Genomic DNA, 27,859 nt, shown 5'->3' with positions numbered 1-27,859 from the left:
TAAATTAGATTAGGAACACGAAACTAGCACTCAAATGCATTAACATTCATAACATATGCATTTACTCAGACCACATTTTTACAATTTCAAATGCGCATAATTTCAGAATGAAATAATATTAAAAAATATGCATAAATAGTGTGCGGGTATAAGCAATGGAAAAACCTTTTGTTCTGCATGATCATGCATATTTTAACAAAGATTCTCTGCTAAAAAAGCCAGCATGAGCGTCTAAGCTAGTTAACACTGGTTTAACTGTTTAACCTTTAGAAGCACTGTCTGATTGATAAAGTCCAAATGCTTTTTTTTTTTTTTTTTTGCTGTCATAATACCTTCATAACTTAATTAGGCAATGTGAAAGTGATGACTACTTAGATACTTATCTTTTACCTTCACACTATTCAATCTTGATATAAAAATACCAAGTTCCATGTTACAAGCAAGTCGTAAATCTTGGAAAAATCACTTCGAAATAAGCTGCGAATTGCTTTTGTCCCATAACCCCTGATAAGACACTTGATAAGATAACATAAGATAGTGTAATTCTTCTCATAAACATCAATAATGTGTACTTTATGAGATGGCAAAGACCACAGACAAAAGGAGCAGTTAAAAGCTGAGACTGTTAGATCAGGAACAAACTTCAAAGCATCCAGAGACAGGCTAAACTTTTACATCAGAAGCACCTGGAGTGGAATACCTGTCATGTTACTGGCACTGAGTATTTTGCTGCTTGCATTCCCAGCATCTCTCTCTGCTCCTACCAGAGGTCACTGCACCACAGGAAAAAACAAACTGCTCCTAATCAGCTTTGATGGGTTCAGATGGGACTACGACCGAGATGTGGACACCCCAAATCTGGATAAGATGGCTGTGGATGGAGTCAAAGCAGCATATGTCACTCCACCTTTCCTGACCATCACCAGTCCTACACACTTCACCCTCTTATCTGGTAAGGAGAAAGGGAAAACAGCAATATATTAGAAATTTAAAGTGAATACATAATATATAGCGACTCTAAAATTACAAGTTTTAGATCAAACAATAATAAATGCTACCCTCCAAATGTGCAGATGCTCTACGGTTTGTTGAATTATAGTTGTTCTTAATTAGACTAATGGATGTTTCATAATATTTTAAGATTTTATGTGCCATTCGAAATTATAAAAGAATATGCAATATTTTTTTTTCTTCACGCACAATAATGTGACCTGTTTTCAATTTTATTTTATTTTTAAGCAAGAATATATCATGGTATTTTTGCCATGTCATATGGTGTAAATGTTTATATACCAAAAATGTAAAAAGTTTGAGATGCATATTTAGTGTTGATATCAAATGATGACATATTAAAAGACTATTCAAGCGTGTGGTCCAAAAATATTATTGAATGTCATTTTAAATGTTTATACTTTGGCACCATCCTTTAAAACACCAGGATTTACCTTTTTTTATTCATTTCTTTATAATAATCTTTCTTAATAAAAACACTCATTGTTCTGATAAGTACATGTCATATTAAGTATGTTGTTTCATCATAACATAAATACATCCTATACTACAGTATAAATGACAATGAAACATTATTTCCTAATTATTTTTTCCAAAATAATGTATTTAAAACATTATATGAGGCGATTTTCTTGCATATCCTTTTAATCTAAACTGAATTACTTTTGTAAAATGTATTTGATGCAGACACTAACTTGTCCATGTACTGTATAGCACCACAGTCTAATAAAGAGTTAGTTCTGAAAAAAAAAAATTAGACCACATGCTGTGAATTTTTATCTAATGCAAATAAATGTAATGTTTAATTTTAGTTTAAATGTATTTGGGGCAACTTCATATATTGTAAATATAGACTCAAAGAATAACCAAATGGATTTGCAGTTTTAAAATAATCATATATTTCAAAATGGCACAACAGCAATGCCAAGGTCAGAGGTTTGATTTTAAAGGGAATGTGTGAATTTCAAAATGAATAGACTTGAATGCAAAGTAAGTTCACTTTTATATATGACTGCCAAATGTACAGTATGCACTCATTTGTAATATTCCAGGAAAGTCTTAGTGGAACACTTAAGAAAATGAGTAACGCTGAAAAAATATGTTGTTGCATTTCTTAGGAAGGTACATTGAGAACCATGGTGTCATTCATAACAACTGGTTTAACACAACTACTCAGGAAAAGAAACAATACTACATGACGCAGTTTGTTAATGATTACTGGGATAATGGAAGTCTACCCATCTGGATCACGGCTCAACGACAGGTACACCTCAAACCATTAGAATTTGACTTTAAAGATTTAGTGCAAGGATTTATCTTTCAAAGTGAAAAAGCAAAAATTCAGGATTTTTAGGAATTATCATATTATACTAATATTTCTGGAAAAGCAGCATGACAAAAGAACTTGTTTATGTACCATCTATCATGAAGCCAAATTTTCTCTTATGGCCTTACATTCATATTTCCATTCTTCATTTTGGAGTAATTTGAAAGAACATTTACATTTATTCATTTATCAGATGCTTTTATCCAAAACGACCAACAAATGAGCATAAAAGAAGCTCTTCATATCATCAGAGAGCAGCAGTACCTGTATATTATTGCTACGATAAGTCAAAGTTAGTTTAATTTAATTATTTTTTACATTTGTTTTTATCTTCCTCGCCACGAGCATACAGAAAGGAGAGAGTAGTGTGTAGCAATAAAATAATTATTAGAAGGTGTTTTACAAAATGTCTGATGCATATGGAGAGAAAAAGACTGTCACATACAGGCGGTTTGTTAAGCCCACTCACCTCAGTGGTTAGCACTGTCACCTCACAGCAAGAAGGTTGCTGGTTCGAGTCCTAGCTGGCCAAGTTGGCATTTCTGTGTGGAGTTTGCATGTCCTCCTCATGTTGGCTTCTTCTAGGTGCTCCGGTTTACCCCACAGTTCAAAGACAACTGCTAAAAGAGAATTGAATAAACAAAGTGAAGTTTATTTATGAACTAATTTTGAGAGGATCACGTGCTTATGATTGCTTGTAGCTGGCTGCATATCATCCAATTTATGATTCACCAATCAGACGATTCCTAAGGCACTATAAATACCCTAAGTTCCATATCACAGCCATCTTCGTTTTGAAGAATCCCCCTATCCACCCCTACTCCTCCATTCCTAGATAGGTGGCACGGTGGCCCAGTGGTTAGCACTGTTGCCTCACAGCAAGAACGTCACTGGTTCTAGTCCTTACCAAGCCAGCCAATGTTTCTGTGCAGAGTTTACACATTCTCCCCTGCTCATATGGGTTTCTTTGGGGTTCCTCAATTTCCTCCCACCATTTAAAAACATGCAACTTAAGTTAATTGACTAATATAAATCGGCACCATAGACATGCTACTAGTAAGTAGTTATCTTATAAGAGCAATCACTATCTGTTCATTAACTCCTAAAGCAGGGGAGTTCTTGGCATCTACCTGAGCCCAAACTCTCCTCATGACTTGCAAATGGGAGGGAGCCTCAGGCTCGAGGACCTTATGAGCTCAGGGCTCTCTCCCGGCACAGCATGCCAAACAAATTTTATAATCAATCATTAGCTAAATGTGAACTCTTGAAATTAACCTTAGAATTGCCTTTATTGTATTAGTGTGTGTGTGAATGTGAGAATGTATGAGTGTTTTCCAATAGTGGGTTGCAGCTGAAAGGGAATCAGCTGCGTAAAACATATGCTGAAATAGTTGACACTTGGCAGCCCATTCCATTGTGGTGACCCCTGATAAATAAGGGACTAAGCGGAAGGAAAATTAATGAATGAATGTTTTTTAAATTAAAAAATGCAAAACAAAAAGACTCAACATAAGGAATGGAACTGGAGAAAATTCTTACCTTAAAGAAGGCAAAGCCTCAACACATTACAGTACCACAGATCAATAGAAATGTACGTTTTTTAGAAGTTATTTTAAATTCAGAAATTAAATTGATTAGAAATGTAAATTTAGTTTTTGCAGAAAGTTCACTTTAGCAAACTTTAATTTCTAACTCTAGGGCCTATAACAGTTATTTGCATTAATTTGAATAAACTGTACACTGACTTGAGAATGTGTTTTTTTTAGGGTCTTAAAACAGGATCCTTACACTTCCCTGGCACTGCAGCCAAATACCAGAACGAAAAAATCAAAGTAGGGGAGGTAGAACCAAGGTTTTATGACCACACAAATGAGACATTGTGGATGGAAAAGGTAGATAAAGTCATGAAAGACTGGTTTAAAGATCAAGACTTAGATTTTGTAACTTTGTATTTTGGTGACCCGGATTCAACCGGTCACAAATACGGCCCTGATTCACCTGAGCGTCGTGAGGCAGTCAAGAAAGTGGACCGAACTGTGGGCTACATACGAGAAACTGCTAAGAAACATGGGCTCAGTGATCATCTGAACATCATCATCACAGCTGACCATGGAATGAGCACAGTGTTCAAAGGAGACCAAGTCAAAGAAATAGTCCTCACCGACATCCCAGGATTCTCCTTGAAAGATTTGAAATTTCACATGGTGGACTATGGCCCTTTTGGGATGCTGTTGCCTAAAGAAGGCATGCTTGACAAGGTTTATAATGCCTTGAAAGGAGGCCATCCACACCTTAATGTTTATAAGAAAGAAGACATGCCTGCTCGACTGCATTACTCCAAACATCCTCGCCTCCTTCCCATCATCCTCTATGCAGACCCAGGATATGTCATCAATGGGGTAAACTCCTTTTATTGTTATAATAAGAATATATGATAAGCATTAGAAAGTATGTGACCATTTCTAAAATCTCTTTTCTGAATGGTCTTCCAGTTCTACGTATTCCAGAACAATAAAGGAGAACATGGCTATGACAATGAAGTGATGGACATGAAGCCTTTTTTCAGGGCAGTGGGACCAGATTTTCACAGGAACTTGTTGGTTGGACCATTTGAGACAGTCAACGTTTACCCTCTAATGTGTCACTTGATTGGAATAAGACCAGAAATCAATGACGGGTCGCTGGTTAACACCCGACACATGCTGAAATCAAATGGAGAGACATGTGGTTATGGAGGAGGTGACAAAAAAATTTGCTTAAATATTTGCTTAAATAAACCAAACATTTAATTTATTTAATATTTAAGAAGTCAGGGATTTAAAGAAGGATACAATATTTGTATTGCTTTAAGAGATAAAATGATGCTATAGACTTTTTGCTGTAACGTGTTCCCTAAAATATTATCCTAGCTTACTGTACTTGCAATCAACTGTGATATAAAATCAAACATAATCTCTGTTATCTATCTTGATGTTAAAAGACAAAATATCATGATAGTCATCAGATCTGGTATCTAGATGGCTATCTTGATAAAACTCTTTATGTAAGCTTAAAAATTGCACCATTGAAACAACTAAAATTGCTTTGTCAGCAAATCGATAAAAACCTGCAGAGAAAAGATTACCCTGTCCTTCCTGCAAGACCTTATGAACTATTAACATCAACTCTATCATCGTCTTATCACGAATTACACAACTTAGAGATATTGATTTTTTTTTCCTTACAGATGGTCCAGAGTCGAGTCTTCGGAACGTGTTCATTGGTCTTGGTGCTGTGGCTGGATTTTTATTGCTTGCGTTTGTGGTCATTACATCCTACAAAGTGCATAAAAGACGCAAAGTGAATCAAAGGTACAGCCTAGATATGCATGAAGACAAAAGTCCCGTTCACACCAAAGACAATAACTGTAGTGATAACGATATAATTGTAAAAACTTGCTAAATATAATAGAATTGGGAATAGAATAGAAATCTGATATATAACATTATATGCAAATTACACATATGACATACAAGTACATTTTTGGGTTTCACAGAAAGAATGTCAGACTGTATGCTGTATATATTTTATGCAACAAAGTATTGCAAAAATGTCCATATACATTGTTGCCATCAGAAATTATAAATGTGTACATGTTTTATATATGAGCAATATCACAATCATAGCAGTGAGATATGGCTGTATATCAGCACTGGAGGGAGGCGAGTGTTGCCTTAGTGTCCCACCAATGACGATATACAGCCATATTGCATTGCTACTCATGTGATATTGCATTTATACAAAAGTTTGTGATATAAAAAAAGAGTGTAAAAACCCTTTTGTATGAGGAACATCTGACATCAGAACAGCAGAAAGCATTGTTACTTCATCAACGTCACTTTAGAGCTATAGTATTTCAATGATTCTCTAGCGTAATGACTAAAGTGATGACAATCAGGTGGTTTTACTGACATTTTAAGATCATAAGACTGAACGGCATAAAATGCTCAGTCTAGGCATGGGCCGGTATAAGATTCTTTGATAACCTTGGATAAAAATATCACGGTTTTGCAGTTTTGTGATTACTGCTCTAAAATATTTTCTTTTAAATGTCTCGATTAAAAACTAAAACTTTTTTCCCGTTTGAACACAATATATTTTATTCTTAGAAAAATTTATGATGTTTTAGAACATTAAACATGTCAAGCTAAATGAATTACTGATTTTTTTCTGTCTTCATTTGTTTCAAAAACAGATTTTTTACTATTTAAAATGGCATCTTTTCTGCTGGAGATACTGTTGTCCCAAAAAACAAACAAACAAAAAAGCGAATAAAAATCTTACACATACCTTAGACCGATATTGCAGAAAATCTTGATGGTTTTAAAACCTTGACTTTTCCGAACCGGGGTATATCTTAAAAATGGTTATCGTCCCATGCCTACAGTTCGTACACGAGTCTAAAGAGATTTTCTAGTATTTCTCTGTTGCAATTTATTGTGATCTCTGTTAAAGGATCAAAATTATTATTCCCGAAAAAGTCAAAGCAAAACAAACACTAGCAGATTACTATAGATTTTGCATTAAGGCGATATCGCTAAACACATGCGGGCATTTCTTCTTTCTGATGGCCAAACAAAAAGTAACTCAGGGTTATACAAAGAGTGGCCAAAACAAAATACATACAGTCCCATCTCACACTCAGTACTCTACAATTATATGGTATAAATACAGTACTACAACATACAAAAGAGAGAGATCGACTTAAAATGTCACTTACCTGTTTAATAATGGTTTGATCAGCTGTAGTTAGAAATTACACATTTTTCTCATCTAAACACTCATCTTTTCTCCGCTCAATGACAGGCTAATGGCTGCTGACGCTATATGTCTCTCAGAAATTATAAATATTTAAAATAAGCTTTATCCTTAAAAATAAACTGCATAGTTGCAATCTAAACAACTATATTATCGACTAAAAAAGCCTCAAAAGTACCTTATGTTGTCCAACAGCAGCAATATTTGTCAAACTGTAGTGTTCTCTGCTTGTCACTTGTCACTTCTCTCTGGTAAACAGAAATTGGGGAAAAAAATAAACAGGGGGCTAATAATTGAGGTGGGCTAATAATTCTGACATCAACTGTATATGTGAAAAACAAAAATTTAACTTGTATGTCATATATCTAATTTGCATATATTGCCATATATCAGAATTTAATATAGGCTAAAAGAAATACTTGCTACCCAGATAACTGAAATCCAAATCAAGTTTTTTTTATTCTACTGAAAGTAACTCATAAATTATTTAGCTATGAAGAGCTTACACTTTTAAAGCAGCAGACAAGACTGCAGTGCATGCTTGCTATAAAGAGAACAATATATTGAGTTTGGTGTGGATGGTAATGCAGTTATCATTATTAGTGTCATCAGGCCTTTATTGTTATTGTCAGTACAATTTCTTTCAATCAAAATCTTATTTGTTACTTTATTTTGACTCTCCAACAGCCCGAAAGTCATAGATGATGAAGACCAGATGAAAGCGGACTCCAAACAAACATCATTTTAAGAGGACAGTCACTTATGTTTATTCTTAATCTCTTTCACTTATGCTGGATGGTTGTTTGGAACTGGATGTAATTAGTTTACACATTTTCTGAAAAGTTAATATAGAAAATGTAAGAAAAATATTGTCATTACATATTTAATATTTAAGAAATTCATGTCAAAGGCAGCTTGAGTAAAAAGATATTCAGAAATGTGTGTTTATTTTTCAATTAACTCTTATATTGTTGTGCTAAATATGCAAGTTATAATAAAAAAATGTTTATAAGAATTGTTTGTAATTTTAATGCAAAAATGTTAATTTCAAATGGTAAAATGAGCAAAATTGACTGCTGGTCTCAGACTCCCTTTAGCGTTTGATTAAAATGCAGCATATTTTACACAATACATACTGACGCCATCTAGTGGAAACAGCGAGTACTAAAACAATTGTGTACAGTATGTGAACCAAATGCATTTAATTAAATACTCACTGTTAATGGCAATCACAGGATATTCACTGAATTCATCAAGTATTCCAATCCTTTGGCACCCACAAACCCATCCACCTCACACACACATTTACCTTTAGCCACACACAATAGGCTGCACAACGCCAGTCGCTTCTATGGAAAAACACAAAGCAGAAAAGGGGGCTTATGAGGACTAAATGACTGACAGAAGTTATCATTACACAAAGCTCCAGATTCAATGATTTATGGTGAAATCCCGTCCAGTCATGTGGAATTTTCCCAAAATAAGTTTAAGTAAACAGCTCATGACAAAGAGGCACTCAGAGCAGCCTGGTATGCATAAACAGTTTGAACAGTGCGCTGCAGTGTAGCCCCCTCCAAACTCATTCGCACACACACACACACACACACACGTACACACACTCAGTCACCCGCCAGAGCAGAGCCAGTCTGGAAATGTGGAGTCTCCCCCTGGCACGCGCGCCAGACTCCCATCCATCTTCCAGTGCAATAACATTTCTCTGTCTCTCTGTCTCTGTCTATCGCTCTACTACTGTTGCAGGACACACACTCTGTCAGCACAGATCATCTGTTACGCTCTTGATGCAGGACACTTTTAAAGCAACGTTCAGAGTTTGGTGCACTACAGCCAGTGAGATGCCTCTCAGTGGACATATAAAAGTTAAACATGTTAAACTCAGTTAACAGGACTTGCGGTTTTATGTTGACAACCACAAAAATTCATGACGACTTGTCTGTCCTTTTTTTTGAAAAGAATTTAAAAAAATAAAACAAAACGGTATAGGGCAATTCCAAGTTTTTTTAATGTATTTCAGAAGTACGATATAACCACAAGAGCTAAACGGTAAATGCATGCTTAACTGCTTACTATAACTAGATCAATTTATATACAATAACTAGATCAATATATTAGAAAATGTGTTTAAAATGTGACAACAAAAACCTACTTATGTAATTTCCAGTAATAAAAAGGGAATTAGGCGATCCAGTGGCACAGTAGGTAATGCTGTTGCCACACAGCAAGAAGGTTGCTGCTTCGAGCCTCAGCTGGGTCAGTTGGCGTTTCTGTGTGGAGTTTGCATGTTCTCCCTGCATACGCGTGGGTTTCTTCCAGGTTTCCCCCACAGTCCAAAGACATGTGATACAGATGAATTGGGTAGACTAAATTGTCCGTGTTTCAGTGTGAAAGAGTGTGAGTGGATGTTTCCCAGGGATGGATTGCGCTGGAAGGGCATCCGCTGTGTAAAAATGTGCTGGATAAGTTGGCGGTTCATTCTGCAGTGGTGACCCCAGATTATTAAAAGGACTAAGCCGAAAAGAAAATGAATGAATGAATGAAAAAGGGAATTACAGTAGCTACTGTCATTATTTGTTCACCTAATCAAATTGCTACATGGACTAGTGTCCGAAATAGTATGCAAAAACTTGAACCAAAAGCATATATGTAAATGAAATTACGTTTTTTTTTTTGGTTCAAATTATAAATCAAATGTGATTATTAACCTTTATTTAATTAGCAGATGTTTTTAAACCTTTTATCAGCTCTTGTTTTTCCTCACAATCCCTTGGCATTGTTAGCATCATGCTCTGTTAGAGCTAAGAATAATTAATTAAAAAAACAAATGTGTTGGCCATTGTTAGATAATGTTAATTCATGCTTTAGCTAATTAAGTAAAGGGACTTTATTGCAAAGCATTTTAACAGATGAATTAAAGAAAGCCATGCCTTTTATTTAAAAAAAAAACAAAAACAATCTGCATTACTTTTAAAGGTGCAGTATGTAAGTTTAACAGTGATTAAAGGTATTCACATTCCTGAATCAAAACAAATGCAATTGCAGGTTTTCAGATTGAGGAGCGAGTCTGACGATCCAGTCCAAAGGCTGATTTAAGTCGTGTTCTATAGTAAAGCAATGGCCCACGATAGAGGGAATATTTTCCATATTAAAAGGACGTTTGTTCTAACCAAAACCTCAAACTGATATATTAGAAACAGCTTCTTTTTCTTGAAGCTGAACAACAGAAAACCTCAGGTTCGCCTCATGTGCTTTATTCAGTGTTAAATGCTACTAATGTGAGTTTAAACGTCATTTCACATGACATTAATTGCCATACTACTGAAAGCAGCAGCAGATCTTAAAAATAAAATAAACCATTTGAAATCGAACTTTAGAACTGTAACTAAAGTGCAAACATATATAAGTGATTCAGCATTTACATTTAATAATGTTAAAGAGGTTTAATACTTATTAATTAGATTATAAACCTTACCATTTCATGAGTGAGTGCATATTCTGTGCTTCTGAATGTCTGTATTTAAATTTCTTTTATGTTTTGTCTGGTGCAAACAGCCAAATTGCTTATCACTGCAAATCTACTCTTCTCACATAGTGTTTTTAAGACACAGGGTTACAATGTATTCTGCTCACCTAATGTGTACGTTTGTAATATTTAAAAATTTGCTAATTAATAACCTCATGTGGAACTCTGAATCTGCGTCTCATTTCAGTCTGCTACTGTCCACCGGAGGTCGCATTTCGGTCACGGTCGCATGCTATAAGAGCCTTTCTGAATGAATGAATGAAACAAGCGGTTTTCCACCAAGGCAACCCGTGGTGGAACCAAAATAAAAGACAGCATTCCGGCATGTAACAGACGTTTTCAAATCAGAATATCTGACTTCAGCATTGTTTTTCAGATAAACAGGAATGTTCACTTAGCATGTTTCTTAAATACCTGCAAACACCTGTATTTTTATGCTTTACAAGAGTCAAATACTTACATACAGCACCTTTAAAGTTTTCCACAATCTGCCGCATTTACTTCTATTGTTGAATTCTATTATCATCTCATTAACTGTATTTTTTAAGGACAAGTCAAAACTTGCCTTTGTGAACAGTGTCTGTGTGAACAGTGGTGCCGCTGGCCATTATGTGCCCTATGACAACATTTTGTGGTTGTCATGGACAAAAGTGAAGATAGGTAGGGTAGGGCCGGAGCTGGTTTGAGGGGTTTGGGGAGTCTGGTGGGCCCCAAATAGAAGCTCTGGTGGCCCCAAACTGGCATAAGCCCTTCGAATTGTCCTAATTCCCCCCATTACCTTCATAGCGGTGCCCCTGGTTGTGGAAATTGGTAGCACTTATTTTACATTCGCATTTCTCACACACATATTATGTGTAATCATTACATAAACTGAGTACTAACTAGGTACTATGACTAAACTTAATTCTGAACCTAACCATAATGCATGTTACCTTATATAACAGAGTATTTTCTTAGATACACTTTAAGTACACATTTAAGTACACACTTTAAGTACAGTGCAACCGTAAATATTATTCACAAAAACTACATCCAGACTTAAAAACTAAATTATTGCCTAAATTCAGCCTGTTTAGAATTTGTAATACTCCCTTTTTTGACAAAATATCTCTCAGTTTTGAATCTGTCAGTAACAACAGAGAGTAGAGTGCTGTTAACTGCCGTGCTTCCTTTTGAGTCCTTGTTATGACTGTCGTTTTGGCGGGTCATAGTGTAAACACTTGGGATTTTTCCTCTGAAGACCTACATAGCACTTATATTCTATCCCAACATGTCATTTCCCAAACCGGGGCACTCTTAATATTCTCTGCTCTCATCCATTATTAGCCGTTAGAGCACATGTCATACAGACATTCTTCTGAGTGGATTTTCTCTAACTATACGCGTATGTCTGCACTATTAAACAACGGCTGGGCCGGGAAACGAGCATGTTTACATCTGAGAACAAACGTGCCGAGCTGAAGAGAATGCAGAGCAGAGTATCAAGAGGATCATGCCGACTATTTTGTTCATGCAAGGCTATTTCAGGTTCATAGTGTATTGATTTTTTTCAAGTGCTGGCTTTAATCCCTCTCAATAGTAATATTTAAAAATAGCCATCCTATATTAATTTGAACAGTCATATAAATTAAACTAAAATATGGAGTTTTTTTATTGTGGTCCATCAAATAAAATGCTCCACAAGCTCCCAATAGATGAGGTTTGAAACCATTTAAACTATTTCACAAGGACTGGCCAAGAAGCACTGGTGGTCTTGGTCAAACGCCATGTCTTCCCGCGGCCTTGTCTCATGGGGGCGGACAAGAACCGTGTCGCCTCACACTCTGGTGAGACCTCGTAGGGGCTTGCGACGACAGATTTACTCTGACAAGCTCTGTGGTATGGCCGCCTGGCTCTGGACACCAGCACACCTCTCTGACATACCTGTCAATGAGGTGTCACTGCACAAAAAGCGCGCCGTACTTTCTTCTCCAGCGCCGCCATGGAAATACTGACTCAACACCTCCATATCCTCACTCGCCCGCTCCTACAGTCCCGCCCAGGCAGTTCTGATGAGGCATTCCTTTGAGCTGAAACAAGGCGTTAATCCATGATAACTTTTCCTCGTGCCAGCGTGTGGGTGCAGGTCTCTCCTCCAATGCTTGCCTCATGCTTTCAAGCCTGCCAGCTTGAATAACTCTAATGTAGCTGCAAGATTTAGGAGGTAATATCTATGTAAAGAGGGAAATGGTCTCAACAGTAAAGCCATAAATCTGTCATTTGTACTTTGATGGATAGACGCTTCAGAATCATTTTCACAAAGCGGCCCAACACAAAAAGCTGCCATTCGTCTGTGTCATCTACGCTTTGGGTTTATGTATTTGCATGAGCATTGAGGTGTGCAATATGGCACTAATGTGCGAGATGCTTTTTGCAATGTAAAAACAAATGACGTCCTTCTGTTACAGTTGCAAGAAGGTTTCATCAAAATCAGGTTGTGGATTGTTAAGAATAACGACAGTCAGATCAGAGGACAATGAGTCATATGCTAAATAAAGTCAAACCTTTCTGTGTGTGAATATTTGAAGCACAATTTAAACTACGGGACAACTTGCCACATGCCCAGTGACCATTTGGCCAACATAAACAAGTCAGATGATCTGACTTAATGAGAAGAGTTAATGGAGCTAACCAGAAAAAGTTGCTCAACTGATTCATCTGGTCAAGAAAAGAAAAGGAATCAAAGATAATTATGTGTTAGAGAACCAAGCAAACAGAATTCATTATACATTTATTCGTTTTCTTTTCAGCTTAGTCCCTTTATTAAGCAGGGGTCGCCACAGCAGAATGAACCGCCAACATATCTAGCATATGTTTTACACAGTGGATGACCTTCCGGCTGCAACCCATCACTGGGAAACTTCTTTATACATGTTTATTATTAATATTATTATTATTTTGCTATTTATTAATATAAATTTGCATCAAAAGCCTTTAGCTAAACAAATTGATTGTGAATTGAGATATGCATATATTAATATTTGCACCATAAAACATACAAAGTTTTATGTTGTACTACAGAAAAATTTTGTTAATTTAACTTTCAGTGGAATATCTTTCTTGAAATCACAGGATTTTAGTACACATGAGTTCCTGACAACGATGAATGATATGATATGCTTAGCCTCGAATAACATAAAGTGTGGATTTAATGGCGCTGCACTTTGGCATTTTTAAAAGCCTCTGCACATACTGCACATGAAATCACATACACATGCATGCACTTTCACTGTCCAACACCAGAAGTGTTGGAATTTGAAAAGTTTCAAAAATCAGTCTACCTGCTTTTATAGAACACCAAGAAAGCCAACCATTTCATTCAGACCAATCTCCAAAAGAAACAACTATTATAAGTCACAAAAATGACTAATTGGTACAAATTCATGCAATTTCATGAATTTCAATTACATTTTTAAATAGGAGGAAAGCCTGCAAATCCCACCCCAAAACTTACCCCTTCATTGGGGTGTTTACAAGCAAATTTTCCTGTGCAAATGAGATGTAAGATTGCTTTGAACTTATTTATGCTGGCAATGCAAAAACAATTACTTCATTAAAGTTCTTACATCCCAGCAAACATCTTTGTTTTAAATAGAGGTCTAATATACATCTAAACGTAGACAGTTTGGCTAAAACAAGACTGGGCTGTCAGTGAAAATCTAATAGACATCTAAAAATAGCCCAAAACTAGACTAGTCATCAAATAGACAGATTAGACAGACTTTATATATGTAGTCATTCATTTCTGTTTATTTAATGACTAGTCTAGTTTTGGCCTATTTTAGACGTTTCTTAGATTTTCACTGTACAGCCCAAATTTTGTTTTAGCCAAAACGACTACATTTAGTTGTCTAGTAGACATCTATTATTATAAAAATGCTTGCTGGGATATTTAAGGTGAATAAGGTCTCTATTCATAATCAAAGAAGGGATCTTTCGTCATCAAATCAAAATAGTTGTTTTCCTACGGCACTATGGTATCCTGCAGAGTCCAGTTAGATGTTCGTCACAACACTGAAGTGAAATAGGTAGGAATTTCCGGTTTAACCTGAAGTTTATCGATTAGTCCTATAGTTAAGTTCTGGTTTTTAAAAAATTACATTGAATATCACGGTCTAATATTAGTCTAATAAAGTGTTCTAGATTAAATGGTCAAAGGAAATCGTCAGTAAAGCATTCTTTCTTAGGGTGCATTTGCTTAAAAACGGCATCTTCTTGATACACATAAAGCAGTATAAATGTAATAATCACCTGTTTACGATTGTGGAAAATGCTGAATGGCCTCTAAGTCAAAGACGTGTGTTTAAAAGTTTTAGAAAGTCATTCTAACTTTCTTCAACCTGTAGGCTACATGTGTTTAATTATCCCGTGTTCCTGTATTTACCACTAGGGGGCGCATCGTGCTTGGCATACATACAGAAGATGCTGGAATCCCTCATGGTCCAATTGATCATTTCACAATAAATCATTCTGAAGTAACCTGAAACAGGTTTTGGTAAAATTTCTTTTTAAAAAGAAAGCCACGAGCAAGTATAGCCTAGTTCTGCCACATGCCCTTGTCGTAATACTTTCATATACACTCAGTATTAGTGGATTAGGTCAGTATGTTCACTAAATACGAGTCAGTCCTTCAAGGTAATTCAGACTGACAGATTCTAAAACAATTAGATAAACCATTGCTACATGTTTGTTTTGTTTGGCGGCGAAACACAAGTAAAAGAATAAAAGATGAATTAATTTAGAAAATTGGATTAGCAAAACTCCTGCCTCCTCGATCCATCAAAAACATCCAGTCGTTTACTTTGGAAAAGGCAGCATGGACATTTAATGCCAGTATTCTTTACGACTGCTCACATCTTCTGTTACACCGCTCCCCATGTTAAGAAAGGCTGTGATCCATAGCATTTCAGCCCTGAGCCTGCATTTGGAAATAAATAGTGGGACTATCATTCAAAGGGAATTACAAACGTTAATTCCATTACATATACAGACACAAAAACATGCACTCACATGCTGTCTCACCCAACACACACACACACAAAGCGATGCTCATATGCAGCGGCACACGCGAGAGTGGCGCCACAGTCTGCTGGGTGCATTTATTATGGATCAGCTTTGCCAATACTTTCAACACCAGTCCAACCTCTTTCAAACAGCCACAGGCCAATATGTGATGGATCCCGCTTTTGCTTACAGGAGCAGCGCAAGACAAATTACTTCTACCTCAGCCCATGTCAGTGCCGCCATCCAAAATACCTCTCAGTCTAACTTCTAAATTATCAAAACAATTGATCTGAACAAGTAAGGCTGAGATTTTTAGGCCTAATTTTTTTCAGATTTCCCTGGTGGCACAGCTCCTGATGAGCTTCCATGACGCTAATTAGGTTGAACACAAACAAAATACTGTTTCCACATGGACTGAAGGTGATCTGTTCCACCTCATTACGAAATAAACCTCTGTACATTCATCTAATATCTGTCACTGCAGTCGAGCATGACAACAGCACTGTGAAATTTCATCCTGAAAATATGGAGAACGAAGCATACGGGTGGCAACTGCATACACAGGGATTTGTCTTTCAGTAAAGGATTACGATGTTTGTTCAAAGGGTTATGAATATAGAAGAAGAGATCCTGGTTGTGCTACGGGAACGAGCTCGTTCTTTATAATATAGACAGCGATGGGTGGAACGATGGCACAGAGCCCACATTGGCCTGGCGATTGGTGGAAAATTATAGGGCTATGCTGCCAATTTCTTAAAGAAAAAAAGCAAGAAGGAACAAAAGGGAGATGAAGCTTGCGGTTTGATTAAACCTCAGTTGAGTCAAGTATTTGCCATCCCTCATTTTTGTGTAGTGTTTTTGTAGGGGGAGAAATTATGAGATCTTGAGCTCAAACTGACGGCTGAAAGGGTTTTATGCATTTCTGTCTGTCAACCTGGAGTAAAATGCACTCAGATGCTTTCAGATTCTAAGAAATTATATTTTGTGTCTTTTTGGAGCAGGAAACCAGTGTGGTTGTCACTGAAAAAAATATCTAAAAAAAACTGCAAGCATTTTTGTGTACTTTTACACAATACAGTTTACACTAATCTAAATACATTTGAGATGTGTGGTTTTGTTTTCAAGCACTTTCTGAAAGTACTTTATAGGTCATCTACAATGAAATGTCTGAAAAGACAATGAAAAGACAATGAAATGTCTTAAAAGTTTATGCTGTTGTGGATAAGTAAGTCTCTCCTCATGTTCTGTTACTAGTAAATCTCCATTTAGTAAATCCAATGGTATGTGCTTACTGACATTACTTTTTAAATATTTAATATTATCAAACTAGAGAATTGTCAAAAGAATGGCAGTGCAACATTGTCCACAAGCTTGCTGTTGGCTGAATGGGTCATGTGACTAAAAATGCATCATAGAAAAAAAACGTAATATTTGTGTTGAATGATACTGATGTACATCAGCGTAAATGATATTGAAGTAAATCACTAAGGGGAAAGTTACACGAATTAAAACAAAATTAAAATAATAGATAAAATAAATTGCTACAAAAAAAAACATAAATTTTATGTTTTCAATGATAGCTAATTTAAAGGTTAATCAAAAGATGGAGAGAGATAAAAAAGAAATGGGTTTCACCCACAAGTCAAAATACATGCGCTGTAGGTGAATTAGATAAGCTAAATTGTCCATAGTGTATGTGTGTAAATGAAAGTATATGGGCATTTCCCAGTGATGGGTTGCAGTTGGAAGGGCATTGCCTGAGTAAAACATATGTTGCATAAGTTGGTGGTTCATTCCATTGTGACCCTGATTAATAAAGGGGCTAAGCCGAAAAGAAAATGAATGACTTAAAAAGTTTCTTATACTACATCCCTAATTCTGCCAAATACCTAACCCCAACTAGTACCTTAATAACTATTAATAAGCAGCAATTCTATTATTAATAATTAATGTTTTGTATCAACTATTAATACTGAGGTTAATACTTTTGACAACCCTAGTACAAACTGTAAAAAACACTAATTCTACTAATTCAAACAATGTTTGCTGGTAACACTTTATTTTGATGGTCCATTTGTGTATTAGTAGACTCTCTGCTTAATATCTGTTGATACTGCTCCTTCAACAGACATTTAACTTTCTATAAGAAACTTTGCAAGTACATGTCAACTTACGCTAACCCTAACCCTAAGCCCAACCTAATAGTCTACTTATAATCTACATTTACATTTACATTTAGTCATTTAGCAGACGCTTTTATCCAAAGCGACTTACAAATGAGGACAAGGAAGCAATTTACACAACTAAGAGCAACAATGAATAAGTACTAAAGGCAAGTTTCAGGTCTGTAAAGTCTAAGAAGGGAAGTATTAGTAGTATTAGTTTTTTTTTTTTTTTTTGTACAGTTAGTGTGATATTCAAAGAGGCAATTGCAGATTAGGAAGTGAGGTGGAGACTAAATAGTTGAGTTTTTAGTCGTTTCTTGAAAGTAGCGAGTGACTCTGCTGTTCTGATGCAGTTAGGGAGTTCATTCCACCAACTGGGCAGATTAAGCGTGAGCGTTCGCGAAAGTGATTTCTTCCCTCTTTGGGATAGAACCACGAGGTTAATCTAATCTAATGAGAATTAGTTGGCATGTAGATGTAATATAACTTAAATTCAACAAATGGACCATCAAAATAAGTGTGAACTGTTCATTACTCCTATCATTGCATGATCGGTCCTTCACAAAGACCACTGGGTTGTAAAGCCCAGGACACACCAAGCTAATGTCGAAGAACTAGCAGTGATAATAACAGACTGCGTTGCTGCCTTACATTGGCTACGTCTAGTCCTGTCTGGACCAAAAAGTTGCACATGAACATAACAAATGCACACCAAACTGTGTCTATGTATCTCATATATTTGCAGGTGGTAGTAGTCTGTATTGTCATTCCACTAAGGAAAACCGAAACTTATGATGCACTCATACAAACTGTAAAGTAGCATTTACATAGCATTTTTACAGTACTTCTCGCTCAACACAGAGAAATTCGCTCATGCATATATGCCTGATAATCAGATATGTTGCTTGTACATACTTAAGAAACGATGACATGAAATGATAGACAACTTCTTTGTGATCTGCGTAGTTTACCTAGTTTTGTCACTTCGGTTTGTTTTGCACTCTGATTCTAACGCTAATCAGAGCCTTCACTTTTACTGCTGCTAGAAGCCGATTCTACATGCTGAATGGAGAAAACTTCCTCCGACATAAACCCGACAAGAGGCGATGTGATGTGTAGAACACACCAAACAAACTAACTGGACAGATGCTCAACAACTGGCCAACACTGCCCAACAGCCAACTGTCAGCTTGGTGAGTCCCAGCCTTTAAGGTGCAGCATGTAGGATTGAACTAGAAATTACAGTCCAAATTCAAAATATGGGAAAGTTTTTTTCACCCGGCCTCTAAAATGACAATTCCATGCAAATGCAGGTTGCCAGATTAATGACATTAACAGGAGTGAGCATGCCTTTGTAATATTTATTTTATTTGCTAATTAAAAACCACCTCATTTGGATTTTTCTAACTCTTATTTTAAAGATTGATATTGTCCTCTGGAGGTCACAGACCCAAACAAAAACAAACATTTTGACATGGAAAGCACATTTTTAAAGAAGAATAATATAGCATTGTTTTCAGATAAACAAGAATGTTCGCTAAGCATGTTTCTTTTTTACATATTATGGTATTTTTATGCTTTAGAAAAGTCAAAAACTTACACAGAGGATCTCTAAGTTGTTGTTGAGCACACTTCAGAGCTGAAAATCAACAGATGGGACATCCTACAGACTCATAAAGTTAGCGAGCATGCGCAATTTAAGAAAAATCTATGTGAAGTGTGTCAATTGGAACAAGGCCTATGTGTGCAGTCATCTCATGTGAATTTACAAAGTGACATTGCCACCTACTGTCCTGGAGGAATGAAACAGAGCTTTAGTCATTTAGAGCCTTATTATAAATTCAAAGAAAAAACAGAAGCTAAAGTTCATTGATGAACTTTGATGTTGGCTTGAGAAAGCCTACACGGCGAGTCAAATGCAGTTGGCAGGAGGCAGAGTGGCAGCAGAAGGCACAGCGCCACCAACAAAGCTGCATTTGTTTTACATTCGCTACACTACCTGACAAATGTCTTGTCGTAGATCCCAGTTGGGAGAGCAACAAATATAAACTTGACTTAGTTGAACATTTGGAAAAGTGGCAGAAGGCAGATTTTTCCAACAAATCATCTGTTGAACTGCATCCCAATCGTCACAAATACTGCAGAAAACCAATTAGAATTAGTGATGGGAAGTTCGGATCATTTTACTGTCTTGGATCTTTGAGTCTCGTTCATCGAGATGAACAAATCTTTTTTTCGTGTCATTTCGTTCATTTGGTTCAATTTGCTAAAATATTATTAAAATGTTACGAATTGCTTCTAAACACATCTACTGTACAACTAGCCCAATGGGTTGATCACACAACAAATAAGTCATAAATAGAATACTATAAGAAGGAGAATAAATAATAATCAGCTCACCTCTTCATGTCTTCAAATGTCAGTGGTTCGTTCACATTACACTGACAGTCACATGTAATCTCAACCAATGTACACAGTCTGAGTCGATAGGAGCCATGATAATTAGTTCACCTTTCGAGTCTTCTTTTTCTTGAGTCGTTCGTTCATCACGTGACAGAATGACTCAAACCCAAGGACTCGAGACATAAACGGATCAATTCTCTTTCCGGCTCTAAACGCATATGATTGGCCCGTGATGAACGAATGACTCAAACCCAATAGAGGACTCGAGAGATGAACAGATCAATTCTCTTTCCGGCTCTAAACGCATATAATTGGCCCGTAATGAACAGATGACTCAAACCTGATAGAGGATTTGAGAGGTGAATGAATCAACTTTCTTTCCGGCTCTAAACGCATATGACTGGCTTCTGCCTTTCCGTATTGAACGAATGACTCAAACCCGATAGAGGACTTGAGAGGTGAACGGATCAATTCTCTTTCCGGCTCTAAACGCAAATGATTGGCTTCTGCCTTTCCGTGAATGAATCAAAAGTCTTGAAATGAGCGGTACGACCTGCACACATGTGTGCAGATGAACGAATCACTCCCTGAGAGGACTCGTAGTTCCCGAGTCATATTGAAGGTTCGTTCAAAATGTACGAATATTTCAAGAACAACCCATCACTAATTAGAACCCACATGAACACAAGATTCTCACAGAAATCAGTCAAGTTTGGTAAAGGAAAAATCATGGTTTGGGGTTACATTTAGTATGAGGGTATGCGAGAGATCTGCAGGGGATGGCAACATCAACAGCCTGAGGTATCAAGACATTTGTGCTGCCCACTACATTGCAAACCACAGGAAAGGGGCAAATTCTTCAGCAGGATAGCGCTCCTTCTCATTCTTCAGCCTCCACATCAAAGTTCTTAAAAATAAACAAGGTCAAGGTGCTCCAGGATTGGCCAGCCCAGTCACTAGACATGAACATTATTGAGCATGTCTGGGGTAAAATGAAGGAGAAGGCATTGAAGATGAATCCAAAGAATCTCGATGAACTCTGGGAGTCCTGCAAGAATGCTTGTTTTGCTATTCCAGATGACTTTATTAATCAGTTATTTGAGTCATTGCAGAGATGTACAGAAGCAGTTGTCCAAGCTTATGGGAGTCATACACAATATTCATTCTTTTTCCACAGCAGCATGACTGTATATTCTATACTCTACATTATTTCTGTTAAGTGACAAGACTTTTGTCTTAGCAAAGTCAGACCTAACTGTCCTAAATAAATAATTAAAATTCAAGACATGATCATATTTTGTTTTGGTAAAATAAGCATAATCTAGAGGCCGTTGCCTTTTATGTAAGAAATTTCTAATACCAAATGATCAACTAAAAGTCAAGTTATTATAGCATTTGTTGCTCCTAAAACTTGGATAGGTGACAAGACTTTTGTCAGGTAGTGTATGTGCTTCTGCCAAATCAGTTAAACATGCAAGGATTGAGAAAAAGCATGCAGGTGGAGAAGAAAGAGAAAGAGCAATTAAAAGGAAAGCCTTTTTCTTTACTGCTAACATGGAGTTTACTAGTATTGAACAGTGGTGTAAAGTACTTAAGTAAATGGACTTCGTTATTTAAGTATATTTTTCTGTACTTGTACTGAGTATTAAAAATATAAGCAACTTTTACTCTCTACTTGACTACATTTTTGATTGAATATATGTACTCTTTACTCCACTACATTTGAACGGACGCTTATAGTTACTTGTTACATTGTGATTGTAAGCGACAAGTTAGCATTTCTATCTACCACGGCTAATTTCTTGGGCAGATTTAGCGATCTGCAGGCTGCTGAAGGTACTGCATGCTATTTATGAGCTAAATCACGTGAACGTGAATTAGCAGCTTGCCAAATACCTGGGGCCTCATGTATCAACGCTGCGTACGCACAAAAACTTTGCGTACGCCAAGTTTCACGCTCAGAATCGCTCACGTTTGGATTTACTAACAATGAACTGAACGTGGGAATGTGCGCAGGTTCACGGCAGCTTTCTGGCAGGCGTACGCACATTTTTTGTGCGTGTCTGTTTTATTTCCATTGGCGACTCCTAGAGGCAGTTGTGTTAAATTGCACTCTACAAAGTGACTGAGCCTTGCAATGGCAGCTGTATGAGACGGGTTCATCGATCTAGCAGGTAAATAAGATTTCCATACCATACAGTTGAGCAGCTAAACATTAAAGCACAATTTGCAGCGGTCGCCTGTTTTCCCAATGTAATCTGAGCGATCTACTGCACGCACATTGCTGTAAAGGCACCATCTGAAGATGAATTTGCATGCGTGAATCAGAAACATTTCCATTCAATAAATGTGCAAATAAAATATGATGCACAAACTTATTGATGATTCCTTCTTGTCTTTCTCGTGATAAATAGTTGGCAAAATCTGATATGTAGCGGGGGAAAAAACAAGAAATAGTTCATCAGACGCTGGATTCGAGCCGAGTTCATGCTCGAACGTGTCAATACATGATCTTATGTGACTTTCGAGGTGCGCCACTGAGACTGTTAAGGGTGCTGCAACATTTTACAGATATAAACTACACTTCTTTTTTTAATGCACTCAGTGCGATGTTCAGACCCAACTGTGTTAACCGCATCAGCTAAACTCTCCCACTCTATTTTTTTTTCCTTTGTTGTTAATTCCGGAGAACAAACTTGCAAATAACACCGCTTTTCTCCTGTCTACCTCCGAAAGGAGCACCACCAATTCACATTCTGTTCAAAGTTTCTCTTCTTGCTTGCTTTTGCCTTTGCTTTTTCGTTGGGTTTTGCCATTAGCATAGTCATTAGCATATTCATACGGGGGAGGAGGCAGGGAGGGGTTTTGCGCTCGTGCATGTTGCGCTCAGTTTCACGTTCATTCGGATGTACAAAAGAATATGCGTGAGATTCGGCGTACGCAGTGTTTCATACATCTGAATTTTTTTCTGCGTACGCGCATTTACAGCTTTGTGCGTACGCAATGTTTTAGTAAGATTTCCACGCAAGTCTTCGTACATGAGGCCCCAGGTGTTTAATTAACGACATGGCTGCAGCAAATGATGAAGCCGAAGTCGGCACATCAAGCAGTGCCAGCACTGATGATCCATGGCTTTATCTAAAAGAAATGTTTTCATTTGCCGATGTGCAAAATGGCTCTTACAGGATGCAGTTTCTACTTTATTTGCCACAAACCACGAAAATAAGTGCTTTTAAGAATTTATTATAAAATTTGAGAAAATACATTGAAGTAAGAGTCTATTTAATGTTAATTTAATGTAAATGAAGTTAATTTAATACAGTAACTGATATGGTAAAAACCACTGCGACATAACATGACTATGAATCGTATGAAAGTCAGCTCTGATTTTTTTTTTACTACGTTTGTTACTACTTTTTTATTGTTTGTGCCATTTTGAACATTTGAGCTTGAGACTTTTTGTTCTATTTTTTTTTTTTTATCTATTTTGTTCCGCCATTTTGAAACATTGAGGTGTTCAATTTAATTTCAATATTAGGAAATAAATCCTTTCTTAGTGTTCTTTGAGCCTGCATTCAGTATGAGTAAAATTCTTAAGTTCTTTTAAAATCGGATACTTTTACTCAAGTCTTATTGGAATTGGTGACTTGTAACTTGTATTGGAGTAATTTTTACTGTAAGGTATCTGTACTTTTACTCAAGTATGGTTTTCAGGTACTCTTTACACCTCTGGTATTGAATTGGTGACATTCATATTAGTTACATTAATGAAAATGAATTAGGACTTTATGTAAAAATGCTTGCTATATTTTATCAAAAATATAATACTTAAAAATGATTAATAGTAAAACTGTACATCTGACAGGTCTGAAAAGATATAGCCACAAACTAAAATGTAGAACACAGCTTTTGGCTATATTTGGGGCTTATAGCACTAAAGCCTTTGGAGGAGATGACGATATATTTATAATAATATCTTTAAATAATTTAACAGTGTATTGACTTTCTCAAGCCAACATCACAATACAAATTGAAGTATATTTTTTCTACACACTGCTAATCTTTTTTTGGATGTGGATCAATCTACAGCCCAGGTGATTGTGCATTGATGTTTCCCTTTTGTTAATAAGGAGATGTTCTTTAATCATATCATGTACCGGCTTCAAAGTCTGTTTGAGTTTGAATGTCTGCAAATATAGCTCTGATCTTCCAACATCTGACATGCAATCATCCCTCTGACCCCATCGCTATGATCTCTGGTATGAACTTGAGATCATGCTGACCTTTTTCTCTGTGATATCATACTCAAGAGCCTTCAGATACCGCTACAGCATCTGGCCGCTTTCAAAGGTGCCTAACAAGAGCATTTTATAAGTCCAAGACATGCCAAGAGTGAACCAACATATGCATTTGAATAATAAAGACAAGTTAATTAAATACTGCATGAGTATGTATAATGCTACTGGGGTTTTTAAGAAAGAGAAAAATCATGTCTAAAATGAAGTGAATTTCCTTATAGCAGGGAAATGACAGATAGCAGCCTGAGGCTTGTGTTGATACATGTCTCTTCCTGACATCATTCGCATAACTGCAAATGTAAGCTATAATAAAGAGTTTTACCACATGTTGTTTTTGAATGTCACACTCCTCATAAAATATGAGAAATGTTGACAAGTCGAAGCTGTAAAGTGACATATTTCAATGCCAGTGTTAAAAACAACATCATTTCTCAGTTCTGCAGTTAGATATGCTTTCACAGTTTGAGGCTGATTCAGGATTCTTAGGCTCAAAAGAAAATGTGGCTGAAAGCAAAAACAAACAAATCTCTAATGGAACTCCTGAGCGTGATTCAAAAACATAATAATTTGAGAATTATACAAAAACCTTCAAATGTATTATATTATATTATATTATATTATATTATATTATATTATATTATATTATATTATATTATATTATATTATATTATACTATTCATTTTCTTTTCGGCTTAATCCCTTTTTTATCCACCACAGCGGAATGAACCGCCAACTTATCCAGCATATGTTTTACATAGCGGAAGCCCTTCCCTTCAATGGGAAACACCCACACAATCCTATTTACACACACACTACCGACAACTCAGCCTACCTAATTCACCCATAGCACGTCTTTGGACTGTGAGGGGAGCACCCAGAAAAAAGCCCACGCGAACACGGGGAGAACATGCAAACTCCACACAGAAATGCCAACTGACCCAGCCGAGGCTCGAACCAGCCACCTTCTTGCTGTGAGGCAGTCGTGCTACCAACTGCGCCACTGTGATGCCCCTAAGTTGATTGAATTAAATACACTCATTATTTTTCTTTTCGGCTTAGTCCCGTTAATAATCTGGGGTCGCCACAGCGTAATGAACCACCAACTTATCCAGCATATGTATTTTTTATGCAGCGAATGCTCTTCCAGCTGCAACCCCCATCCATACACACCCATTCACACACATACACTATGGAAATTAAGTTTTACCTAATTCACATATACCACATGTCTTTGGACTTGTGGGGGAAACCGGAGCACCCAGAGGAAACCCACGCGAACACGGGGAGAAAATGCAAACTCCACAAAGAAACGCCAACTTTAACCATTGACCTTCTTTATGTGAGGCAGACATGCTACACACTGCGCCACGTGTAGCCTAATTAAATTAAATGTAATAATTTTTAACTTTATTTATGTCTGTGTGGAGTTTGCATGTTCTCCATGTTTTGGCGTGGGTTTCCCCCACAAGTCCAAAGACGCGGTATAGGTGAATTGGGTGGGCTAAATTGTCTGTATTTATGTATGTATGTGTGTGTGAATGAATAAATATATATGAATTGAATTATTACGCCTGTTTTTTTCCCCCAATTTCTGTTTTCCAGAGATTTTTCAACACATTTCTAAACATAATAGTTTTAATAACTCATTTCTAATAACTGATTCATTTTATCTTTGCCATGATGACAGTAAATAATATTTGACTAGAAATTTTTCAAGACACTTCTGTACAGCTTGAAGTGACATTTAAAGGCTTAACTATTTAACTAGCCAGGTTAGGGTAGTTAGGCAAGTTATTGTATAACGATGGTTTGTTCTGTAGATATCAAAAAATGTATAGCTTAAAGAGGCTAATAACATTGACCTTAAAATGGTTCTTAAACAATTAAAAATTGCTTTTATTCTAACTGAAATAAAGCAAATAAAACTTTCTCCAGAAGAACAAAATATTATCATATTTGAACTTTAAAACCAAATTTGTCAATGGCTTTTTGTGTTATTTCATTGTTTGATTCATCATGTATTAACAATTGTATGCTTTAATACATAATTCATATGTACATTATTCATTTATTAATCAATTAATTTATTTATTTATATAAATAACCAGCAAACTTATTGTTATGAGGCGACAGTGCTAACTACTGAGCCATTTAGATCTTATTCTACAGCATATTCTTTTGCAGCATTGCTTCTCAACCAAATTAATTTACACTAGAAAATAGTAAATATTATAATGTTCAGACTTAAACTTCAAACTTTCAATCACTGAATCATTATGTAAAAATCTGTCAGTCACATATTTGCAAGTGATATTGTTGCTCTTTCAGTGTGGAGTTTCCAGCCCATTGGCATCACCCACAAACCTATTCACGTCCCCATGTTCCATTGGTTTGGGCTTCCTCCATCCTCTGAATGCCAGCTATTTGGTCCAGTCATCAAGAAAAAACATACGAGTTTACACCAATGAGAAGCCTGCTCTTCAAGGGAGTGTCTGTGCAAAAAAACAATCTGAACATTTAATGACTGGTGCTTTTTCCGCTCTGTCATGGTTAAAGAGAGCGCCTGGGTGGCCAGACTGGCTTTCATCACGGGACGGGGGGCAACTGTTCCTCACACCTGATTATTAGTGATACTGGATGGACTCCAGAACTTGGGTGGTATGTTTCTATGTCAGATGAAGTTTCCAGTCATATCTCTCGGGATGTGATGCCCTGAGAGCGTTGAAAAGGTATCATTCGGAGCATCTATAAGTGTTTAGGTTTAAAGGTTGCAGATTGAGGAACATTAAGGTGGTGTTGAAAATCACACTGGTGCTATACCATTGTGCAATGATGATGATGATGATGAAGAAAGAAACTGGCATACTATGTAGAGTGGACTGACAGGTCCATAATCTTAGCAAGCTTATTGGAAAGCTGGAAGAACAGACACTTTTTATTCTGTGGTGAGCTGAAAAGTAATATAAAGACGTAATGTTCCTTCACATAAACCCTCCTTATACTGTGAAAAGAAATAAAGCCATGCTGGACAATGTACTGGTGGATTAAATCAAAATCTATGCAACAAAAGTAGGATTCACTCTTTTGGCATGAGCGAAACTTTCATTTCACTGTGTATTAACTGTTATGTGGTTGCTCACGCATACATAACTTTCAAAAATCCCTCTTGTGCTTGCTATTGACTCTCAAAATTAAAAATCTTTTAAAAATAAAGAATGCCTTTCTTAACAGGAAGAATATTTTTTTGTCTTACAAACACAAACACACATATACTATG

The 27,859-nt window shown here is 36.5% G+C and overlaps 1 protein-coding gene and 2 long non-coding RNA genes across 5 annotated transcripts; 2 read left to right on the top strand and 1 right to left on the bottom strand.

The window, feature by feature from the left end:
• Positions 1-41: 41 nt before the first annotated feature.
• Positions 42-19,595, bottom strand: LOC141376835 (uncharacterized). Of its 3 annotated transcripts, none has more exons than XR_012388086.1 (6): positions 19,482-19,554; positions 8,353-8,484; positions 7,314-7,383; positions 5,563-5,652; positions 2,808-2,958; positions 42-949 (listed from the first exon to the last, which is right to left on the bottom strand). It is a non-coding gene; the product is annotated as an uncharacterized lncRNA (long non-coding RNA). The 3 variants fall into 3 exon arrangements; XR_012388085.1 differs by lacking the exon at positions 19,482-19,554 and adding an exon at positions 14,964-15,100; XR_012388087.1 differs by lacking the exon at positions 7,314-7,383 and having other exon boundaries at positions 19,482-19,595.
• enpp7.1 (ectonucleotide pyrophosphatase/phosphodiesterase 7, tandem duplicate 1) lies at positions 656-8,150 on the top strand. The gene is made up of 6 exons (NM_001256805.1): positions 656-952; positions 2,130-2,275; positions 4,105-4,737; positions 4,831-5,077; positions 5,565-5,688; positions 7,823-8,150. Exons 1-6 carry the CDS (start codon positions 706-708, stop codon positions 7,881-7,883), a joined length of 1,458 nt encoding a protein of 485 aa, NP_001243734.1. The 5' UTR covers positions 656-705; the 3' UTR covers positions 7,884-8,150.
• LOC141376841 (uncharacterized) lies at positions 14,431-27,809 on the top strand. Its single transcript, XR_012388097.1, has 3 exons — positions 14,431-14,740; positions 18,928-19,074; positions 26,911-27,809. It is a non-coding gene; the product is annotated as an uncharacterized lncRNA (long non-coding RNA).
• The last annotated feature ends 50 nt before the right edge of the window (positions 27,810-27,859 follow it).

The sequence above is a fragment of the Danio rerio genome, chromosome 12 (assembly GCF_049306965.1).
Source record: "Danio rerio strain Tuebingen ecotype United States chromosome 12, GRCz12tu, whole genome shotgun sequence".
Classification (NCBI taxonomy): Eukaryota; Metazoa; Chordata; class Actinopteri; order Cypriniformes; family Danionidae; genus Danio; species Danio rerio.
The sequence above is the reverse complement of the archived record's forward strand: the minus strand, read 5'-3'. Positions and strand labels throughout refer to the sequence as shown.